Here is a 22748-nt window from a genome sequence, read left to right as displayed (position 1 = left end):
GCGGGGCCGGCAAGCGGAAGTGGGCGGGAGCTTTTCCCGCCCGGGAGGAAGGCAGAGTTGACCCGAGCACTGCAGGCGAAGGTAGCGGAGAAACATCTTGCAAGGGTTCTCTGTGGGTGCTAATGACAGGGGACGCCAGACAGGTTTACGGTATACACCGGGCTATTGCTAGCTTGGGGCCAGGTCACCAAGAAGAAGGCGGGAGGACAGAAGGGCCATGGCAAGCTTTGTAGTACCCAAATCCGCTTATATTCCACATTTCCCTCAGTAGCAAGGAGTGAATGAAACTCCCTCCATCTGTCTTGGGAAGGTTTTCAGGGAGCTCCACGAAAAGTGTCGCTAAAGTACCGAGGCCAGAGCAGCAGAACGCATTTTTTCCTCTTCTGCTTTCAACCAATATGCATCGGAACAATTTTCGCAGCTCTTGCCGGAAGTGTGGCTAAGACTGGTGCAAAACAACGCAGCGCTTTGACCCCCCTGGGCGGGGTCAGAGTCGCGTATCAGCTACCTCTTCCTTAGCCCCGGAAGTGTGTCTGTGTAGAACCGCTGCTTGGAGGCGGCACAGGAAGTGTTCTCGAGGCAGCGCTTTCGAGGGGAACCTTTTGCGGCTAGGACACTTCCTGTTTCCTAGTAACAATAGGAAGTGTCCGCGGAGCTGGGGGTAGACTCTGGCTCCGGCCAGCTGCGCCCTCTTTCCTCTCCCTCTTTCCTCCTCCGTTTTCTCCTTTCCTTCTTTTCCTCCTTTCCCGCCTCCCAGGAACCCTGGCGAAGTGTGCGTGTGTGGGAGCGCGAGAGCCCCCCCACATCCACCCCTTGGGGAGCGCGGCTGCAGTTAGGGTGAGGGTCCCAGTGCGCAGGCGCGCTCCCGTTCGCGGTCCCCAACGGACTCACCCGCGGCGGGAACGAAAAGGGGCCACCCGAGCGAGGTAGGGGTCCTGAGAGGAAATTGGCCGAGGAGATGAGTGAGGCGAGAAGACCTGGTTGGTGGTTGATCAGGAGAAGGGGCTCGAGCGAAGGGGCTTTGTGAGGTGAGAAGTCGGGGAGCAGGTTCAGTGAGGGGGTTTAGATCCGGAGATATGAGTTGTGTGTATAGGGGTCCCATGGGAGTGAAAAATCAGTCAGCGCAGGCCAAGGTGATGGAGGAGGCATAGGCATACTCTCTCCTGCTATGGAGAGAGTAAGGGCTTTGGAAAGAAGATTGCCCGAGTCATTGCGTTTGCTCCTGTGTAAGCTGGGATAACAGGCGCTGCAGTGTGTTTCGAGGATTCAGTGACACAACGAATATTCTTTACTTAGCACAGTGCCCCGCACATGGTAATGCCCACTTAGCATGTGTTGATGTCACCATGCATATTTTAAGAGGAGATAGGAGAAAAAATGAGAAGGGTAAGAAAGAAAAAGGTAGGGGGTGGAGAACAACCAGAAATGAGTTGGAATTTCCAAGATACGAGATAATTTGGGTTCAGGGGAAGTAGGTGAAGGAAGTGGCCAAGAGAGTCTTAGAAAAGAGACCTTGTGACCCTGAAAGGAATAGGGGAGGTGGGGGAACGAGCCAGCCCTTTCTCTGAAGAGGGTCTAACCCTACCTCTCAGGTCCTCAGCTGTCAACTGAAGAAAAAGACTGCTTTTCAGTGCCTCTAGGTCACTCTGTTTAGCTGAGGGGTCAAGGAGAGAGGATTGGACTTCGCACATTGAAGGTCCTAGAAGAGGTTCAGGTTTCCTTTTAAGAGGTCACAGGAGATAGGTTGGTTGGTTGTTTCAGAATTATACAGAGGAGAGGGTTAGGGACAGTAGATTTTTTGGATTTGGTCTGATGAATAGAGGTAGGTAAGTCTGTGATCAGAGATAAGGTTGCATCCCTCTAGACTTCAATGTCCTTATCTCTATCTCTAGGGATGAATTAGGCCTAGGGGAGCTTCCATATTTGGGGAGCTTTTGTGCAGGGAGGCCTTAAATGAGGGGTGCTTTCAGATCTAGCAGAAAGCAAGTCCCCAGGCATTACTGCTTGGGGAACATTTCTGTGACCTCTGATAAGCTTGTTGCTTGGAGAGCCAAGAGGCAAAGTTAACTCAGGCCTTCCTTCTGACCACCACCCCCTCTTCCTAGGCCTCCCAGAGGAAGATGCTGCTGCCACTTGCCTGGTGTTCCTGAACCTTCAGGTTTCTGCCACACTGCCTCATGGAGGACACGCTCACCTCACTCAGCTGCTCTGACTGTCAGCGCCACTTTCCTAGTCTCCCGGAACTGTCCCGGCACCGCGAGCTGCTCCATCCATCTTCCCAGCAGGACAGTGAGGAGGCAGACAGCATCCCTCGGCCCTACCGCTGTCAGCAGTGTGGGCGGGGCTACCGTCACCCAGGGAGCTTGGTCAACCACCGGCGGACCCACGAGACGGGTCTTTTCCCCTGTACCACCTGTGGCAAGGACTTTACCAATCCTGTGGCCCTCAAGAGCCACATGAGGACTCATGCTCCCGAGGGCCGCCGTAGGCGCAGGCCTCCCCGCTCCAAGGAAGTCATTCCGCGCCTGCAGGGGGAAGCAGCATCCTCTGACTCTAGGGACCAGAGGCTAAGCCCTGGGGAAAGCTGGATGAGCCAGAAAAAACATGCTGAAGAGACATCTGGCTGTGAGTCTGGGCCTGACCCCAGGGCAGCTCTGAGCACTAGGGAGGATCCACCCACCAGACAAAGAGAAGGCTGGGAAAGGCAGCCAGATTCTGAGGGGGGTGCAGAGGGCTGGGGGCCCACTACCAGTTCTGCCAGAGCCACCCCGCTCCCCACCGCAGCCAGCAGCCTCCTTAGCAATTTGGAACAGTATTTGGCTGAATCCGTAGTGAATTTTGCCGGGGGCCACGAGCCCCCTCAGTCACCTCGTGCTGAGGAGGAACGGCGGTACAAATGCGCTCAGTGCGGCAAGACTTACAAGCATGCCGGGAGCCTGACCAATCATCGCCAGAGCCACAGCCTGGGCATCTACCCTTGTGCCATCTGCTTCAAGGAGTTCTCTAACCTCATGGCCCTGAAGAACCACTCCCGACTCCATGCCCAGTATCAGCCTTACCAGTGTCCTCACTGTCCCCGTGCCTTCCGGCTCCCCCGAGAGCTGCTGGACCACCAAGAGTCCCATGAGGGCGAAAGGCAGGAGCGGCTATGGGAAGGGAAAGGGACGCCCGCCACCAATGGGCACGCTGAGGAGAGCAGCCAGGACCAGCTCCCGACTACACAGATGCTGAACTGCTCTGGGGAGCGCAGCGCCTCTGGGGACCTGGAGGACGGTGGCCTGGAGGAGTACCGGCCTTTCCGCTGTGGGGACTGCGGCCGCACTTACCGCCATGCTGGGAGCCTCATCAACCATCGCAAGAGCCACCAGACGGGTGTCTACCCCTGCTCCATCTGTTCCAAGCAGCTGTTCAACGCAGCTGCCCTCAAAAACCATGTGCGGGCTCATCACAGACCCCGGCAGGGAGCTGGAGAGGACGGGCAGCCATCAGTGCCACCAGCCCCCCTGCCTGTGGCTGATACCCCCCACAAAGAGGAAGAGGTCCCCGTCACCACCCTGGACCACCGCCCCTATAAGTGCGACGAGTGTGGTCGGGCTTACCGCCACCGGGGGAGCCTGGTGAACCACCGCCACAGCCATCGGACAGGAGATTACCAGTGCTCACTCTGTCCCCGCAAGTACCCCAACCTTATGGCCCTGCGTAACCACGTGCGGGTCCATTGCAAAGCTGCTCGCCGCAGCGCAGGCCCAGGGGCTGAGGGTCCCCCCAGCCACCTCAAGGGAGAGCTCCCTCCTGACCAAGTGGAAGCAGAGGCAGCCCCACATACAGATCAGGGGCGTGGGTGCAAACATGAAGAGGAGGCGGCTGCGGCCGATGTCCCCCCAGCAGCAAATAGGACAGCACCACAGATCTGTAGTGTGTGTGGGATGCTCTTTGAAGACCCTGAGAGCCTTGAACGTCACGGCCGGACCCATGGGGAAGGGGAAGACAGCAGGACAGAGACCAGGGCGTCCCCTCCTCGGGCGTTTGCCTGCCAAGATTGTGGAAAGAGCTATCGCCACTCAGGCAGCCTTATCAACCACAGGCAGACCCACCAGACGGGGGACTTCAGCTGTGGGGCCTGCGCCAAGCACTTCCACACTATGGCCGCCATGAAGAACCATTTGCGGCGCCACAGTGGGCGGTGGGGCCAGCAGCACAGGAGGCGGGCCAGCAGTGCTGGCAGTGGGGGTGAAGCCAAACTCCCGTCAGGCGGGAACTGGGCCCAGGACTTGGTGGGGAACAGCGAGGGCCTGGACTGTCCGCGAGACCCTTCAGGGGGCGATCCTAATGGAACCGCAGGCAGCTCGGAAAGCGATGGGGGCTGTCTGCAGACTGAAGCCAAAAGGGCTAGATGTGGGCTCGAGCGGGTGGAGGCCCGTATCCAGGATGATAAAGAGAGCAGGGGTACTGAGGAAGGGCTGGAAAGGAAGGAGGCCTGTTTCCTAGACAACTTGGACATCCCAGGCGATGAGGAAAGCAATGGGACTCACTTCTGTGATGGTCTCACTGGGGTGGATGAAGACCGGAACCGGGCCCCTGGCCAGCCCAGCTCCCCGAACCACTCTCCTGATGAAGCTGTCACTGGCTGGCAGGCGGAGCTCTCCCACACGTGTTCGGACTGTGGGCATTCTTTCCCTCATGCCACCGGCCTGCTGAGCCACAGGCCCTGCCACCCGCCGGGCATCTATCAGTGCTCCCTCTGCCCGAAGGAGTTTGACTCTCTGCCTGCCCTGCGCAGCCACTTCCAGAACCACGGGCCCGGGGAGGCCGCCCCTGCACAACCTTTCCTCTGCTGCCTCTGCGGCATGATCTTCCCGGGACGGGCTGGCTACAGGCTTCACCGGCGCCAGGCTCACGACTCCTCTGGCCTGACCGAGGGGGAGGAGGAGGAGGGGGAGGAGGAAGGAGCCGCAGGGCCAGCCTCCGCCCGGAGCCCTCCGCTGCAGCTCTCGGAAGCAGAGCTGTTGAATCAGCTGCAGCGTGAGGTGGAGGCGCTGGACGGAGCTGGTTATGGGCACATCTGTGGCTGCTGCGGTCAGACCTACGATGACCTAGGGAGCTTGGAGCGTCACCACCAAAGCCAGAGTTCTGGGAACACCACAGACGAAGCTCCCAGCCGCTTAGGAGAGTCAGGCGATGCCATGGGAAGGGTTGCAGGTGATGACCGTGTCTTTGAGGGCACGGTGACCTCTCTCTCTGGGGAGGGTGGGGACACAAAGTCTGGAGAGGGAGCGGGTGCTATGGTTGTAGACAGCCTTTGCATGCGGGGGGAGGAAAGTCCGCCAGAGGCCCAGCCCCGCCCCTTCCGCTGCAACCAGTGTGGCAAGACCTATCGCCACGGGGGCAGCCTGGTGAACCACCGCAAGATCCACCAGACTGGAGACTTCATCTGTCCCGTCTGCTCCCGCTGCTACCCCAACCTGGCTGCCTACCGGAATCACCTGCGAAACCACCCGCGCTGCAAGGGCTCTGAGCCCCAGGTGGGGCCCGCCCCAGAGGCCGGAGGCAGCAGCGAGCCTCAGAACGTGGCAGAAGGGCTGGGGCAGGCAGATGGGGGAAAGTTCCAGGAAGAGCTTAAAGTGGAGCCCTCGGAGGAGGTGGCAAGGGTGAAAGAGGAGGAGTGGGGGGAGGCCACCGTGAAGGGGGAGGAGGTGGAGCCGAGGTTGGAGACGGCAGAGAAGAGCTGCCAGACCGAGGCCAGCGCCGAGCGGCCCTTCAGCTGTGAGGTGTGCGGCCGGTCGTACAAGCACGCTGGCAGCCTCATCAATCACCGGCAGAGCCACCAGACTGGCCACTTTGGCTGCCAGGCCTGCTCCAAAGGCTTCTCAAACCTCATGTCCCTCAAGAACCACCGGCGCATCCACGCAGATCCCCGGCGGTTCCGCTGCGGCGAATGTGGGAAGGCCTTCCGCCTGCGGAAGCAGCTGGCCAGCCACCAGCGGGTCCACGCCGAGCGGGGCGCGGGCGGGGGCACCCGGAAGCTGACACGGGAAGATCGGCCCTTCAGGTGCGGGCAGTGTGGGCGCACCTACCGCCATGCCGGCAGCCTCCTGAACCACCGGCGCAGCCACGAGACCGGCCAGTACAGCTGCCCCACGTGCCCCAAGACCTACTCCAACAGCATGGCCCTGAAGGACCACCAGCGGCTGCACTCAGAGAGCCGGCGGCGGCGAGCAGGGCTATCCCGGCGGGCAGCTGTGCGCTGTGCCCTGTGTGGCCGGGGTTTCCCTGGCCGGGGAGCCCTGGAGCAGCACCTGCGGGAGCATGAAGAGGAGACCCAAAGTGGGCAGAGAGGCACAGAGGACAGTGAGGGGACCCTGGCCGATGACCAGGGACTAGAGGACAGGTCAGGTGGTCCTGAGTCACTTCTCCAGCTGGAGGATGGAGCCAGGAGGCTGGGGGAGCAGAGTCCGAGCCCCATCGGGGCAGCAGGTTCGGAACCCACCGAGCCGGGATCCGGGGACGTGGGGAATGCCAAAGGGAGGCAAGGAGACGGGGGGCCAGTGAGTCGCGGCGGAGACTGGGTTCCTCGGGGTCATGTACTGACCAAGCCAGCAGATGAGTCAGAGGACAGTATCCCCCAGAGTCCTTGCCATCTTGGCAACACCCAGCCCAACGGACCTAGTCTGAGTCCTGTGGCTAGCTGGCACGGTGCAGACAGCCGACCTCAGCTCCAGCCCGAGAGTCCCCCCTCTTCCCGCAGCCGTTGTGGCAGGACGTACTGCCAGTCGGAAGGCCCTTTGAACCGCCACAGCACCGCCGAGACAGACTGCCGCCATTGCCTGCCCTGCTCCAAGGAGTTCTCGAACCCTGGGGCCGCTAAGAGCCACAGCCGCAACCACATAGCTGCCCAGACCTTCGCCTGCCCCGACTGTGGTAAGGCCTTCCAGTCCCATCATGAACTAGCCAGCCACCTGCACACTCAGGCCAGTGGCCCCGGTCAGATGCCACCCCAGATACGGGAGGCCACAGGGCCTGAAGGTGGGCCTGTGGAGGATGAGGTGGATAGCCCCGGCCAAGGGGAAATCCAGAAGGCCCCACTGGAACCCCCCAGGGCCCCAGGAGAGAATGCTGGGAGAGCTGATGGGGGGCAAGGAGTAAAGTCCACGGCGGCTGAAGATGAGGAACGGCCATTCCGCTGTGCCCAGTGTGGGCGGTCCTACCGCCACGCCGGTAGCCTGCTGAACCATCAGAAGGCCCACACCACTGGACTCTACCCCTGCTCCCTCTGCCCCAAACTTCTACCCAACCTGCTGTCCCTTAAGAACCATGGCAGGACCCACACAGACCCCAAGCGCCACCGCTGCAGCGTCTGTGGCAAGGCCTTCCGGACAGCTGCCCGGCTGGAGGGTCACGGGCGGGTCCATGCACCTCGGGAGGGGCCCTTCACCTGCCCTCATTGTCCCCGCCACTTCCGTCGCCGAATCAGCTTCCAGCAGCACCAGCAGCAGCACCAGGAGGAATGGACAGTGGCCAGCTCTGGTACGGGGGCGTGAATGGCTTGGGCAGAGGACGGAAAGGTCCCAGAGGAGGTGGGCACAGAGCGGGGGGGGGGGGGCGATGAATGAGAGGAGAGGGTCCTATGGCTTCCAAGAGGTGTCAGGGGGCCGGGGGGCTTGAATGTGGAGAAGACTAGTTTGAGGATGCTGCCTTGTGAGGGCTGAGATTGGAACCCTGGGCCAGGCCAACAGCATGGTGGGTTGGACAGTGGGGTGGGATAGGGTGTGCGCAGGGGCAGAGGCCGCTGCTGTGCAGGAGCCGGAGAGGAAGGGGCTTTTTGTTCGGGGAGGGGAGGGGAGGCAGCTATCTGGCTCTCACATCTGGGAACTCCCCTGATCCAGCCAGTAAAGGAATGATTTCCAGAGAAAAATACGGTCTAGGCGGTGCTCTTTCCTTGAGGGGGCAGAGAGCAGGAGAGTGAGGAATGGGGCGTGGGATGCACCCCCAGACTAGACTGCTCTGTGGCTTTTGTGCTGAGTTGGCCAGGGAAACCGGGCCACCGGTTGGCCCCCAGCTCCGTCCCTCTTCCCTGCATCTTGTCTCTGGTCCCCCTCCTCATTTCTTGGAAACTAGGCCTTTGGTCCTTTGCTACTGATACTGCCCCATGCCTCTTCTTCCCCTCATTGAACCCTTTCTTTGCTGCGCATCTCCTTTTTAGGAGCCAACCAAACCACTCTTTCTACCTGCATACCCCCCTTCCCACCAACACACCTTTAACTGGAGGACTGAGTCACAGATAATTGTTTCTTTGAAGCCAGGCCCAGCTGTAGCAACAACAGCCATTAGCCCCTATCTCCCATCCTCTATCAGGGGGAACCTCCCTGGAAAGTCACTCCACCCAGCCCAGCTGGGGGATGAAGCTGTGGGGGAGTGGGGCAGCCTGTTGCTGAGCCCCGGGCTCACGCCTTCGGCCTCCCCTTGAGATCTGTAGGCCTTCTCCCAGGACCCATTCCATTTAGTGGCCACCAAGGGTCGGTGTCTCTAAGATGGCAGGTCCTTGACCAGAGATTGTCAGGGAAGGAGGCAATGGTGGGTGAGAGTCCCCTGAGAGAGCTGATGAGATGGCTTTCAGGATAAAAGATTTCTTGTGACCTCGAGGGAATGAGCGACAAGCCAGTTAATCAGGCCTGGAAAAGTAATTGGGAGTTCTCATGCCTCTGGGGCCATGGGGGATGGCGGCAGGATGGCCTGCAGGCCTAGGGAATGGGGTGCAAGCTGTGTGGGGTTTGCCGCCCTCAGTCAGTGACCACCTCTCTTTCTCCCCAGGAGTCCCAAAGGCACCAGCGGCCGGGAGAGGGGACTTGTCATTGCCCCCTCCTCCCACCCCCACGACCTCACTTCTGGATCCTTCACCCCAGTGGCCTGCAGACCTCAGCTTCTCCCTCTAAACTTCAAGTCTCCAAAGATCAGAATACGGGCGGGGTGGGGGGGTGGCGGGTTGCAGGGAAAGGCTTGATCTCCATGTTTTGCTCAGGAGTAGTTAGGCATCCCCATCTCTTACTCTCCTCTCCCACTGTGCAGAGGACCCAGATCTGGCTTCTTGCCCAAGGAGGGGGTAAGGTGTTCCTCATGTCCCTGTCCTTGAAGGCTCTCCTTTCCCCAGCCTTTTGTCACTATGCTCTTCCCTGTGACCAGCCCTGCAGGAAACCCGGTGCCAGGCTCTGCCACGATGTGGGGCCACCGTCACCAGCCAGATTCCAACACCAGGGAGAGGCTGATTCAGAGAGCCACAGGTGGGAATGTTGCCTGTGGAAGGGGAGCCTTTTGCTACAATTTGTAACTTATTTTCTAAAGTCTATTTTGTAACAATTTATTTAAGTTTTAAAAAAAGGAAAATTGCTCCCCCACCCCCTAAAAAAAAACAAACAGACGAATTTTCAAAGTAAGTGGCTGGTGTGATCATATCTGAGGGGATGAAGAATAGGGAAGGCTGGGGACGCCTGTGTCGCACAGCAGAGCTGGGTGTGGGGGAGCATCCACAGGCGACATCTCCCTGTCCTGCAGGGTGAGGAGTAAGGGCAGCCGCTGGTCCAGGCAGGCTCCTTCCCAGAGCCCGCTGGGCTGTTGGGCCCGTCCCAGTGCCTGGGATCACGGGGGGTGGGGGTGGGGGGTGAGGATGGGAGAGGGACAGGGGCAGTGACGCAGGATTTGTCTCACTGTGTCTGCAGCGTCCCAGAGCCACCTGTCAACAGCCAGCTGGTTTGCCTGTCAGGAAGAGGAAGGAGGGTGGGGTTGGCCTCATCCTCAGAACTTTCCTCCCTCCCTGGAAGGAAGAGGAAGAAGGTACTACTTAACCCCCATGACAGATGAGAAAACTGAGGTTTGAAGAAGTTGAGAGGCCTGCTCCAAGTCACAATGATGAAGAACCAGAATTTTGTCCACTTACCCCCCCACACCCCCCAGGGCAGCTAGGGGTGGGTCAGAACAGATCTTTCCCTGGATTGAGAGAGCATGGGTCTGGAGAGGGACGGGTCAGCAGGGAGGCCCTAGGGCCACATACTCGTGTTGGTGGAGCAGCTTCCGGGCTCGGCCTCAGGCTCTGGCTCCTCAGCAAAATAGACCTGCCAGTCCAAACTGCTGACCCAGTTCTCATAGGCGGGGAGCGCCACGAAGACCGCAGGCCTTGCGGGGCCTTGGCAGGCATCTCCAAAGCTGTGTAGCCCAGCCAGGAACCATGTGCCCCTCACCTCGTGCACCAGGGGTGCCCCGGACAGGCCCTGCAGGGGTCAGGTGACACTGGGTGACTTCCTCTTTTCCCTAGGCTGCTGTGGGGGCAGGAGGGGCTAGGGGCCGGGCCGAGGCTCTGGCTGTCTGGGAACCAGTTGGCAGAAAGGCCCCATTTCAAGTGAGAGGCAGGTCTGGAGGCCAAGCCTGGCAGGAGGTCTGTTCGTGAGTTACAGAATAAAGATGCCAGGGGTCGATGGGGTAAGGTTTGGGGGACCGGGGCTCACCTCACAGTGGGGCGGCTCACCCACAACACTGGAACACACCATCCCTGGCAGAATGGGGATGCTGTCGCTCCCAAGAGTTGCATGCAGCCGGCTGCAGGCCCTGGGTCCCAAGAGGGTCACAGGCACTGTCTGAGGGGAGCTGGCGCCTGTAAGGGCAAGGGAAAAGACCCGGCTGCCCCAGTGGCCTCTGGGATGGATGGACGGCTGCTGGTGGGCCTGTCCTACGTACCTGCTCCTTGACGGGGCAGCCCCAGGACCCAGCCACGTTCCCCATCGGGCAGATGGTGGTCAGAATAGGGCAGGCAGAGCGGCCGAAGGCTGGGGCCTAGTGTCACGGGTTGGGCCAGCAACAGGAGGGCCACATCGTAGCCCCCCTCTGGGTGGGTGTAAGCCCCATGCAGGATGATTTGCTTCAGGCCCCGCTCCTCTGGTCCGGCCCCCAGCCCAATGCTCCATTCCTCTGGGGTCTGGCGCCTGGGCAGAAGCAGCATTGACAGCATCAGGTGGCAGGGCTGCCGGCCAGGGCGAAGGGGGCACAAAGGCAAGAGAGACATGGCTCACCCGATGAAGCAGTGGGCAGCAGTCAGCACGACCTCCTCTGACACCAGGGCTCCACCACAGGCCAGCTTCCCCTGGTGCTTCAGCCTGGCATCCCAGGGCCATGGGGAGGGGGCTCCTGCCTGGGGACCTTCTCTCCTCAAGGATCCACAGGCTGCAACAGACGGGATGACATCACCTGCCTTCTTGCTAAGTGCTCACTGCATGCCTGGCCCTGTGCTAAGCACTTCCCACGTACTATCAGATCCTCACAGGATCCTTTTAAATTTTGGATTTTGTTACCCTCGTTACCGAAGTAACCACAGTCCCAGAGAGGTTAAGTGACTTTCTAGCTCAGTAACCACAGGCAGGTAGCCAACTTGAGACTCAAAAGCCGGGGCCTAAGCTTTTACACCCCGATTGTCTAGCCTCATGGGAGTGGCCCTGCTCCTCATTCTCCCACCCCATCGCTCTGCACCCCTCCGGGCTTGGACTGGCCCCAGAATTCCTGGCTCACTAGTACTTCTCTTAGCATCAAGACACAGCTTCCGTCCTAGGAATTCTTTTGCATGCAATTTGCATGTTAGTCAGCCTGGCATCCGAGGGGCATGGCTAGAAGTTTGAGTGGGAGCCCTACCCTGTCCCATCTCCCTGGGTCCCTGCTTGGAAACTTGCAGCTTACTCCCACAACCTTCAGTTAGATCTCAGATCCCTCTTCTTACCTAAACTCTAAATGCACAAAGTTCTAAAGTATCTCTGCCTCTCAGCCCTAAATGGGGCTTTTCCTCTCTTAAGGGCTGAAAGGGGCCTTAAAAGCCCCCTAATTAGCCCCTGACAGTATGTGAATACCTTGTCCCAATTCTCTATTCTGAGCTGAAATTTGCTTCACTGTGCTTCTGTCTGCTGCCCAGAAGTCCTTATTACACAGGCCTGGGTGTCCCCGCCTGTCCCACTCCTTAACGCCCCCTGCTCATACCTACACAGCTGTCCTCGTCACTGATCTCCGGGGTCCTCGGGTTCTGGGACAGGAAGGCCGCCCCCTGAGCTCGAGCCTGCAGCCAGGAGCTGTGAGCAGCCGTGCTGGTCAGCAGCACAGGGGTGTCTTCTTGGGCACAGCTTGATGCAAAGCTGATGATCCCAGCCTGAACCCAGTGTCCGTCAGGCTCACGGCACAGCACGGGGCCCCCAGAATCCCCCTGGAGCCAGGCAAAGGAGTCAAGGGTGGACATTTGAGCCCCAGCCATGGGCAGACACCCTGTCCTCTAACAGTGGCATTCCACCCATCCCTGTGGACTGAGCACTGAGCCCAGGGCTAGGCCCCCTCCCCTTCTGTTCCCTTCCCTTGTCTCCCCCATCAGACCTGACAGGGTCCCTGCACCCCAGGCTGGGCGCCCCCACACAGCATCCCCGGCCGAGCTGGGCTAGCCAGCAGCCGCTGGTGCAGCCGGTCGTAGAGGCAGTTACACGTGGGGCGGCTGATTAGACGCAGGCGCAGATTCCGCAGAGTCCTGGGAGCTGGCACGAGAAAGGGGGTTGGTGGGGAGCAAGGGAGACTGAGCAGACGGACAGCTGGCAGCTGGGGCTGTGTGACCTTGGGCGAGCGCTTACCACCATTGGTGTCCTGATCCCAGCCAGTGGCCCAGCAGGAGGTCCCAAAAGGAAAGCGATGGGTAGGTTGGGGCAAGCAGAGGGGTGCGTGGGCCACGGGGTGGGCAAGTCGTAGCAGGGCCAGGTCTGAGCCCTGGCTGTAGTGGTTATAGGCCCTTGGCAGCTGCAGAGCCGTCACCCCCACCTCCTCGGCCCCTGGGCTTAGACCCTCATGTTGCAGAGAACCCAGGACAACTGACCAGGAGTTCAGTTCTGTCATTGCTGCCCTGGAAGGGGAGGGACAAGGCCGAGGCATTGAATGCAAAGGGGGACAGTGACACCATGGGAGACACCACTGGGTAGGTGAAAGGGGCAGAAATCAGCCCAGAGCTTTAAGCCAGGTCCTTCCCTCCCCCAAAACTCTGTTTTCTCTTTCGTAAGGCTTCTACCACAAACGGTTCAGATTAACTTGATAATGTGTACCAAGCACATGGCACACTCTCAGTAAATGGTTCTTTGTTATTCTAGGGGCAGGGGTCAGTTTTACGGGGTTTGGGGACATATCACCCACTCCCCCCCCACCCCTCCGGCCAAAAGCCAGAAACTCAGCTTGACCCCAGCCATGACTCACTTTTCAAAGCAGTGAGCAGCAGTGAGGACCCAGGTGTCCGCCACCAGGGATCCACTGCAGATGTGGACCCCCTGCCTCCTCACACTCGCTTGCCATGGCCACTCGCCAGGTACTGTGATGCCCTCCTGAGGCTCAGGGGGGCCAGGGCCACGCTGCCCACATACTGTAAAGAGGGGTGGATCAGACTGACAGAAGACCCCTGTCCTGCCCTCACCACAGGCCTGAGCCAGATCCAAGAAAGGCCTGACCCCATGTCCCCAGAGCTTACCGTGCTGAGCTGCTTGAAGACCTGGGAAGAGAGAGACACAGGTGAGATGGGGGAGCCTTACCTGGTGGGCCCAGCCTTGGCGGAAGGCAGAGGTTTGGGGGGATGGGCCCTGGGTCCTTGTCTATGACTGTGTAGCTACCTTACCAGCCCCTCCCAGAATGAAAATATATGAGGTCAAGAAAGAGCTTTTATTAGAACCTATTCAGAGTGTACACTCAGTAATTAATTCTCCTCCTTCAGCTGTGCTCAGCACTCCTAGGCCTGAGAAGCAGGGCCAGGGTTCAGCTTGGGACGGGTCCAGCCCTCCTCCAGGCTTCAGAACCCCCAACTCCAGCCCCCGCCACTGAGTCAGGGAGGCGGCCTGTGTATGTGGAGAGCATTAGCTTAATTGTGCCCTCAGCCTTGATGCCTAAGAGGGAGGATTAGAGGCCGACGTTATGTCTAAGTGGGGGAGGGCTCCAGGAGATGGAGACTCACCCCACCCCTGTTCTGACGACTCAGACTCCCCGACCTTTCCAGAATCCGCCAGAAACTCTACCAAAGGATCCCCTACCCTGCCTGTGTCCCATCACAGGCACATCAACATCTGGGCCAGGAGAGGCCAGGGGAGATGGGACAGAGAGATGGAGAGACAGAGCCAAAGGGCTCCCAGAACCTGCCGAAGGTCATTCTGGAAGTAGAGAGGCAGAGAGGGGCGCAGGGTACACACACAAGCACAGTGACTGCAGACACAGACTGTCATCTGGCCCAAGAAAGTCCCACCCGTTTTGTCACAGGTGGCCACATCCACCTCCCCTGCTCCACAGCCAGACACAGGCTCGGGCCGACTGTCGCCCCACAGACACGCGCCCTCACCACACTGAGCTGCAAGGCTGCTGGGACAGAGGGTGGCCAGTCCCTGAACGCCCACCATACCACGCCCCTCCCCACTCACACACGGGTGGCTCACCCTCGACGAGGACCGCTGCTCCCAGGATGAGCAGCCCTGGTCCCCAGCTCGGCTGCATGCTGCTCCAGGCCACTCTGCCGCCTGTGCTCCGCTTTTCGGAGAGGCCACCTGGGTCTCCCTAGCTCCACCTCTGCTCCGCCCCCGGTTGGCTAAGAGTCAGGTGTCCTTGCTTTTCCTCAGGCCGGGAAGGGAGCCAGTGGCTCCTAGCTCTGGGGCTGCGACTGTGTTACCCTGGGCTCTTCACCACCCCTCGGGGCAGCTCCGCCATGGCCAGACTGCGTGGGTTCAAACCCTAGTTCCCCCAGTTAACTGCCTGAGCGACCCTGGCCAATTAGCCTGTCCGTGAACTCAGAATTGCTGAATGTGAAAATGCCCGGACCAGAGTCTGACATCGAGTAGGCTTGCCCCCGGCGTGGAAGCTGTCCTCTGGGGACTGGGAAGAGCACTGTGGGCAGACTCCCAGGTCTCACTTTATTTCAGCTTCCCCTCCTCTCTCCCAGGCCCACGTGCAGGTGGGTCTCACACACCTTCTCCCACCTTGCTTCAGAGGCCGCGTGTGCAGGGCTGGGGACTGAGGACCAGGGCTCTGTACCGGCAGCACGACTGACAAATCTCAGCACCTCTCTGCAGCCTTCCCAGGGACCAGGGTTACAGCGGTGCCCACCTTTCTGGCAGGTGGTGGAAGACTCAGTCGGGAGGGAAGAACACTCAGGGCGCACTCTTTTTCTCTTCCCCACTTCCAACTCAGGCCAGCCCAAACTGCTCAGGAACCCTGACCTCAACACAGAGGCAGCTGTGTTAAGAGCATAGACATGAGCCAGACAGCCCCGGTGGATCTGAATCCCGAGGGCACCTTAACCCCCTGCCTGGCACCAGCTGTGTGATCTTAGGTAAATTACTTACCCTCTCTGTACCGCAGTTTCCTCATCAAGATAGGGGTAAGAGCATCTACCTCATATAACTGGATATATAAGGGCTACATGAGTTAACATACGTCATGTTCTTCAGCAGTGCTTGGCATGTGGGTAAGGTGCTTAGTATATATTAGGAAAAATAAAACAGAAATACTCAAAACGTGTCCCTGGTCTCCCAGGGTTGCCAAGACTGGCTTGGGGTGGTGGATAAGGCAGTTGGAGGGGTTAAGGTTAGACCACAGGAAGAACTTCCCGGCTAGCATGCACAGAACTAGAAGGGTAGTTTGCGCTTGCAAGTGTGTGCTTGGCCCTCCCAGAAGAGAAAGCCTGGCTCTTGTTGGGCAGCAAGGACAAGCTGCCAGCCTGTTTCTTGTGGGTGGGGCTGATGGCGCCCCAAGTCTTATTCCACACGCCAGAGAAGGGACTAACCACCCTTTCCAGGCAGGCCCTCCACTCTCCCTCGGACTCACATCCTTCCAGTCCAGAGGAGGCAAGACTGGGGGAGGCCCAACACTAGGGTCCCTCGCAGACAGATGGCTCAGACTTAGCCAGTTTATTTAAGAAATTTTATTGCTCAGAACCTTCCCTCCTTGGGCAATGGCAGGAGCTTCGGAAACCAGCCCTTGGGGACAGAGCCAGAGGCACTAGTGTGGAGGAAAGAGTGGCACATTTGGTCCGTTGTCCTGTGTGGGAGTATGGTGGGGTCGGGTTGCAGACTCTTCTAAGGACCCAGACATGGCCCCCTTGGGCAAGGCTCACATGCCAAAGCAGAGCATGAGGTCAGCCTGGCTTGGGTGAGGGCTCAGTGCCCCTTGACCTTGCCCTGCGGTTCCTGGACCTTCCGGAAGCTGAGCACCACTAGGCCCACATTGATGGCATAGGTGGTGATGCAAACGATGCAGAAATCATAGAGTACGAAGAATAGGATCCAGGCCAGGTAGACAGAACCGACAAGAGACACCAGGGAACTCAGCACCAGCAGGATAGATGCCCAGCGGGCCCGGAGGCAACCTGCAAGGCAGACAAGGCTCAGGCAGGGGCTTCAGGGACTGGCCATCTCTAGAACACTGCCTTGACTTCATGGTACCACCCAGATCTCAGAGGCTGCTGGGGAGGAGGCTCTGATGGGCCTCACCAAGGCCTTGGTTCTCCTATCTGTTCAATGATCCCTGGAACACAAATAGTGAATCTTCCTGCTGAGCTCTGCATGTGATGAAAGAGAAGCAGTCCTTGGAATCCCCTCAGAGAGTAACTTTTGAGTCTTTTCCACAAAAGTGGAGTGAGTCCTAGGAAGTCTTTAAGGGCCCTTCTGGCTCCGACAGTAACTAAACCAAGGGAAAGACTCGTTAGTTCCCGCCCCCAGGGGGCTCAGTGATGAGCCGCTGGCTATCTCGGCTGGCTGGGTCACCAAGATTGCAAGGGAAGGGGCTGGGCTGGCCAAGGGGGAGGTGGCCTGTCAGGAAGAGGTGGGGCCTGCAGGGAAGGGGCGGGGCCACTCACCCAACAACAGCTGTAAAGTGTAGAAGATGCAACCGAATATGCTATTGGACTGATTGAGGATGCTGTCCTGGCCGAGCACATGTTCCACCAGTCCGAAGCCCTGGCCCCACCTGGTGGACGGCAGGACCCAGGTTAGGAGTGGCAACCCAGGGCCTTGGCCCTGTCCTAGTGGGGTGATTTCCAACAAGCCACCTAGGCTGGCCTTCCCCTTCCCTCCCCACGCCCTCCTGAGTCCAAGGGTCAATGAGCTCCCGGCTGGCTTCCCTTTGGCCACGTCAGGATTCCATTTCAATGTCCCTGTCCTCCCCTATCCCCAGGCCAGGCCAGGCCTGGCCATGGCTCCACCATATGCCCCTCTTTACATCCTAGACCTTCAGTAATTCTTAAGATGGCAAAGTAGGTAGAACGGTTGGCCTTGCTTTACAGGGAATCAGGTGCAGAATCTCTCTGCCCTGGACCTCTAAATCTCCAGCTTCCTGGCCGCCCACTCCCCTCCTCTGTATTCGGTCAACCCCAGGCCCTCAAGCCCAGACCTGGCCGCCTTATCCCCAGTCACGGCCATCCTCAAGACCTCAAAACCATCACCAGTCCCTATACGCTATCCCATTCCCCCTTCTACCCCGGTTACCGTTATTGCTTGGCATGAGGATCTCCGTGCTACTCGCCAGAATAACCACAGTGCCCCCGCCCCAGGCCCCACACTCCTATCTCGGACACACCGTCTCCCCCCAGGCAACGCCCCCTCGAGCTGCCCCGCCGCCATGCGGCCGATCCCCAGCTCCAGAATCATCTGGCAACCTGGCCGCCAAGACGAGCAGACCAGCCTCTCGAGCCTTCGACTCCCGCGCGCACCTGGAGGAGAAAACGCGCGAGCAGCTGATGGCGGTACCCACGTCGCAGAGCGCGCGGTAATCCCGGTCCCGGGCGCGCGCCGCCTTCACGTGCAGCGCGTAGAGAGAGAGCACTAAACCCGCGAGGCACAGTGCGAGCCGCACCCATCCAGGGTTCACCCAGGTAGCGCCCATGTCTTCTGGTCCCGCCCGAGGCAACCGCCCGCAGGGAAGCAGCCACGGAGCAGGGGCAGGGCAGGATGTGGCCACGCCTTCTCCCGCCCCTCTGACCGGGCGATTGGCCTTGCTGGTCTCTCATTCCCTGATCCAATTGGTTGTTCCTACGACTTTGACAGGCGTGCTGTGGCAAGGTAGGAAAACAGAGAGGAACGCTGGGATTGGAAAACCAGATTAGGGAGGGGTAATTACAGAGCACACGGCCTGCCAGGCATAATGGGAGTTGTAGTCGAAGCGGCCGCAATGCCTCAAGGGAAATGGAGTCCCCGAGGTTTTAAAAAGTATATTAATGTAGCCAACGGCATAGCGTTTACGCTGTGCCGAGCTCTGTTCTAAACTTTGGAACATCCAGGGACTAGGGGCCGGCGTACCAGGGAATCCAGCGAATACTGCGATCCGATCAAGAACCAGCCTTTTCACTGAAATTAGGACTCTAATCTCCAGTGGTCATAGTTTGCTCAGCTATTCCCTCCTGCCTCATCAGCGCCACCTGCAGGCCAGCCTCTCTCCCTCTCTTCCTCTCGCCGTTAAATTCCCAGCTCTATTAGCACCGCCAAACCCTTGACATTATCCTAACCTGTGTTCTGCCGTGGCTCCAGCCTGGCAAAACCTGAGTCTGGATCAACCCAACGGTCCCTCTTTCCAAGCCTTCGGTGGGCTAGCTGTGCTCTTTCCCTCGCAGACATCCCATTTATTGATGACCCATCTCTCCTACACCTCTCCTTCCTTCTCATCTGCGTTGAAACTTGCTTGCTTCTCTTTCCCCATTTTAGAAACAGTAACAAATCTCCCTTCGCAATCAAGGTTTTGGGAAGATTTTACACTTCCAGTCTGTACTTCCTCACTTCTTCCTTGCTGCCCAGCACACCGTAAACTAGCTCCTCCCCGAGAGGGAGGAGCTGACGACTAACGACTGATGTCACCGTGATGCTAAATCCAATGGGTATGTATATGTGTGTGTATATGTATATAATCTCTGCACCCAATGTGGGGCTCAAACTCACGACCCTGAGATGAAGAGTCACATGCTCCTCCTACTGACCCAGCTAGGTACCCCTCCAATGGATTTTTTTTTTCCTACATAAAGATTATTTTTATACTTTTTGCAGCAAAAGGAAATTGTAATATTTGTCAGTATCCAAGTGAATAAAGACCATGCCTAAGGCTATCTCTGATCTGGTTTTTTCAGGGCCCCTCCCTGGAGTTCTGCTGGATTGGTGTGGGTTGGGGCGGGTTACCTTTCTTGGAAAGGGAGGTGTGGCTGCTCTGGCATCCGACCCTACCAATGGATATTTTTGAGTTCTTACCATGCTTGACCTCTCAACAGTATTAGTCACTATTGCGCACTCCTGCCCAGGAACTCTCTTTCTCTGGATTCTGTGATATTTCACTTTCCTGCTGGCTCCTCTCTCTCTAGCTGCTCCTTCTCAGGCCCACTCCTTTTTTTTTTTTTTTTTAAGATTCTATTTCTTTATTTGACAGAGACACATGGAGAGAGGGCGGGAGAGGGAGAAGCAGGCTTCCCACCGAGCAGGGAGCCTGATGTGGGGCTCGATCCCAGGACCCTGGGATCATGACCTGAGCCGAAGGCAGATGCTTAACAACTGAGCCACCCAGATGCCCCTCAGACCCACTCTTCTTCCAGGGAGCATGGTCAGCAGAATAATGGCTCCCAAAGATGCCCATGTTCTAATCCCAGTGACTCGTGGATATGTTAGGTTCCATGGCAAACAGGAATTAAGATTGCAGATGGAATTAAGGTTACCAATCTGCTGGCTTTAAAACAGATTATCCTGTGCAACCAATATAATCACTTAAAAGTGAAAAAGGGCAGGGGAAAAATGAGAAAGGGCAGCAGAAGAAGGGAGTCAGAGGGAGGTGTGACTACGGAAGGAAGACACAGAGAGGATGCAGTGTTGCTGTCTTTGAAGATGGAGGAAGGAGGTCATGAACTAAGAAATGTTGGGTGGCCTCTAGAAGAAAGAAAAGGCAAGGAAATGGATTCTGCCCAAAAGTGTCTGGAAAGGAACTGTTGATATCTTGATTTTAGCCCAGTGAGACCCTTGTCAGACTTCTGAACTGCAGAACTATAAGAGAATAAATTTGTGTGGTTTTAAGCCACTAAATTTGTGGTGATTTGTTATAGCAGCCCTAGGCCTGTGTCTCTTCTCCATTATCCTATGGGGTCACATCAGCCCCAGTCAGTGCTGGAAGAGACTACAGAGTGGTGTGAATACCAGAAGGTGGGAATCATTGAGGACGTACTGCTGTTCAACAAATCATCACAAAAAAAGAATGGCTTGAAACAAAAACGGCCATTTAATTTTCTTTTACAGATTTTATAGGTTGGGAATTTGGGAAGAGAGTTTTGGCTGAGAATTCTGGTTCCCATAGTTGCAGTGAGATGATGGCTAATACTGGAACAATGGGAGACTGAAGTAGCTGAGGGCTAACCTAGCAATTCTTTCTCTTTCTCTTGTAGTCTCAGGGTCCATGGAGTCTCTCTGTAAGGGCTAGTTTGGGCTTCCTCAGCATGGCAGTCTCCACGCTACACTAGCCAGCTTTTGAAATTGTCCTGAAAGATTTCCATCTTCTAGTATTCATGTCATTCATTGTGTAGTCTCTTTCCACACTAGACAGGGCTGACCTGAGCCCATAGAATAATCCAGAAATTATGGTGTGTCACTTTCATGGCTAAGTCATAAAGAGATTGTGGCTTCCATCTTGCTCCCTCCTCTGTGTGAGGCCAGTTGCCATGTTAGGAGGACACTCAGGCAGCCCTAGGGAATGGACCGCTTAGTAAGGAACTGAGGCCTTTTGCCAACAACCAGCATGACCTTGCCAGGCTTGTGAGAGAGCCACCCTGGAACTGGATTCTCCAGCATCAGTCAAGCCTTTAGGTGGCTCTAGTTTTAACCAACATCTTGACTGGAACTTCATGAGAGATCCTGAGCCAGAACCACCTAGCTTAGCTGCTTCCAGATCCCTGACCCAAAGAAGCCGTGTAAGATTCTAAATGTTTATTGTTTTGACCTGCGATGCTGTGGGGGTAACTTGTTACACAGCCATAGGTGATTAATACAGGGCAGTCGGACTGCTTGCAGAGCAGCTCCAGATTCTAGTACAAGGGCTCCAGGGAGTGAGGGGGAAGCCGTATCATCTTTTACAATTTAGCTTAAAAGTCACACGGTAGGGTGCCTGGCTCAGCTGGTGGAGCATGTGACTCTTGATCTTGGGGTTGTACATTTGAGCCCTACATTGGGCATAGAGATTACTAAGAAATAAAATGTTTTTTTAAAAAGTCATATAGTATCCCTTCCACTGTAACACAAACGTCCTCAGTTCCAAGGGGAGGAACACAGAACTCCATCTCTTGATTTGAGAAGCGTCAAAGTCATATTCTAAGACGTTTGTGTGGGGTGGGCCATTTTTGGAAATACAAACTGCCACATGGGACAGCATTATTTTCTCCCCTGTCTTCTCTTACTCCCTACAGGTCATGGCTTCCAACCTCTGCCCCGAGCCTAAATCTCTCTCCTGGGCTACAAACCCCTTAGTGGGATCGCCTCTTGGCTGTCACCACCTGGATGCCTCACAGGCCATTCAGATGCAATGCAATGCACCCCAAAGTGAACCCCTTAAACTTCCCCAAACCTGTTCCTCATCTGGGGTTTCCCATTTTAAACATGGCCCCTTCATCCATCCAAGCCACTCCTCCTGGATTGCTCTCTCAATCCCTTTAATCTATGCAGACCACTACCCTGGTCCAAGCTACCTTCACCTCCTACCTAAATAAATGCAGTAGTCTCCTCACTGGTCTCCCAGGTATACTTGTCCCTCATCCACAGATTGATTCTCTACACTGCAATCAAAGTGATCCTTTCAAAAAAAAGAATGATTGTAGGTGTGTCTGGCTGGCTCAGTTGGTAGAGCATGTGACTCTTGAACTCGGGGTCGTGAGATCAAGCCCCACTTTTGGCCTAGAGCTTATTTAAAAAAAATAATGATGTAGTTCTGTCACTTTCTGCCTTTCAATAGCATCCCGTTTCAATAGCTCAGAAAATAAAGCCCCAAATTTCCTTCATTTTTTCAACAAATGTTTATGGTGCAAATGTTATGTGCCAGAAATGTGTTAGGATCTTGGGATAAAGCAAGAAAGCAGACAAATATTCATGCTCTGGTGTTATATTTTATTTTATTTTTTAGAGATTTTATTTATTTGAGAGAGAGAGAGAGCACAAGTGGGAGGGGACAGAGAGAAGCAGGTTCCCCACTGGGCAGGGAGCCTGACATAGGGCTCAGTCGCAGGACCCCGGGGTCACGACCTGAGCCGAAGGCAGACGCTTAACCAACTGAGCCACCCAGGCGCCCTTGGTCTTACATTTTAGAAGAGAAGAGAAAAGGGGCACCTGGGTGGCTCAGTCAGTTGAGCATCCGACTTTTGATTTCGGCTCAGGTCATGATCTCACGGTCGTGGGATCGAGCCCCACAGTGGGGCTCAGGGCTCCATGCTCAGCAGGGAGTCTGCTTGAGATTCTCTCTCTCCCTCTCCTTCTGCCCTCCCCCTGCTCTCTTTCTCTAAAATAAATAAATAAATAAATAAATAAATAAATAAATCCTTTTAAAAAAAGAGATGAAAAAGTGCGCAATTAATACAATCAGTACATAAAGTATATAATATGTTGTTGGTGACAAATGCTACAAATAAAATAAAAAGTAGAGCAGAGTGGGGAGAATGGAGGTACTGCAAGTTTATTTATTTATTTATTTATTTATTTATTTATTTATTTATTTATTTATTT

At 56.6% G+C, this 22748-nt stretch overlaps 3 protein-coding genes across 8 annotated transcripts; 1 reads left to right on the top strand and 2 right to left on the bottom strand.

Moving 5' to 3' along the window:
• Window positions 1-44: 44 nt before the first annotated feature.
• Window positions 45-19224, top strand: ZNF646 (zinc finger protein 646). 5 transcript variants are annotated; one of them, XR_004676287.1, is made up of 6 exons: window positions 109-926; window positions 2106-7524; window positions 8809-9275; window positions 9711-9825; window positions 13468-13557; window positions 18720-19224. XR_004676287.1 is itself a non-coding variant. In XM_034988809.1 (3 exons), the coding sequence occupies exons 2-3, from the start codon at window positions 2178-2180 to the stop codon at window positions 8928-8930; spliced, it is 5469 nt and encodes a 1822-aa protein (XP_034844700.1). In that variant the 5' UTR covers window positions 45-81; window positions 2106-2177; the 3' UTR covers window positions 8931-9412. The 5 variants fall into 5 exon arrangements, 4 of the variants coding, with proteins under 4 accessions (XP_034844700.1, XP_034844701.1, XP_034844698.1 ...); XM_034988809.1 differs by lacking the exons at window positions 109-926; window positions 9711-9825; window positions 13468-13557; window positions 18720-19224 and adding an exon at window positions 45-81 and having other exon boundaries at window positions 8809-9412; XM_034988810.1 differs by lacking the exons at window positions 9711-9825; window positions 13468-13557; window positions 18720-19224 and having other exon boundaries at window positions 109-837; window positions 8809-9412.
• Window positions 9662-14523, bottom strand: PRSS53 (serine protease 53). Its single transcript, XM_034988818.1, has 11 exons — window positions 14466-14523; window positions 13517-13537; window positions 13249-13411; window positions 12639-12904; window positions 12391-12545; window positions 12007-12226; window positions 11055-11205; window positions 10723-10967; window positions 10494-10639; window positions 10043-10259; window positions 9662-9747 (listed from the first exon to the last, which is right to left on the bottom strand). The coding sequence occupies exons 1-11, from the start codon at window positions 14521-14523 to the stop codon at window positions 9728-9730; spliced, it is 1662 nt and encodes a 553-aa protein (XP_034844709.1). The 3' UTR covers window positions 9662-9727.
• Window positions 15932-18217, bottom strand: VKORC1 (vitamin K epoxide reductase complex subunit 1). 2 transcript variants are annotated; one of them, XM_034988816.1, is made up of 3 exons: window positions 17732-18017; window positions 16880-16989; window positions 15932-16390 (listed from the first exon to the last, which is right to left on the bottom strand). In XM_034988816.1, the coding sequence occupies exons 1-3, from the start codon at window positions 17902-17904 to the stop codon at window positions 16182-16184; spliced, it is 492 nt and encodes a 163-aa protein (XP_034844707.1). In that variant the 5' UTR covers window positions 17905-18017; the 3' UTR covers window positions 15932-16181. The 2 variants fall into 2 exon arrangements, with proteins under 2 accessions (XP_034844707.1, XP_034844708.1); XM_034988817.1 differs by lacking the exon at window positions 16880-16989 and having other exon boundaries at window positions 16285-16390; window positions 17732-18217.
• Window positions 19225-22748: the final 3524 nt, after the last annotated feature.

This window comes from Mirounga leonina, unplaced genomic scaffold (genome assembly GCF_011800145.1).
Source record: "Mirounga leonina isolate KUSES-001 unplaced genomic scaffold, KU_Mleo_1.0 Mir_454, whole genome shotgun sequence".
NCBI lineage: Eukaryota > Metazoa > Chordata > Mammalia > Carnivora > Phocidae > Mirounga > Mirounga leonina.
This window is presented reverse-complemented; position numbering and strand designations above follow the sequence as displayed.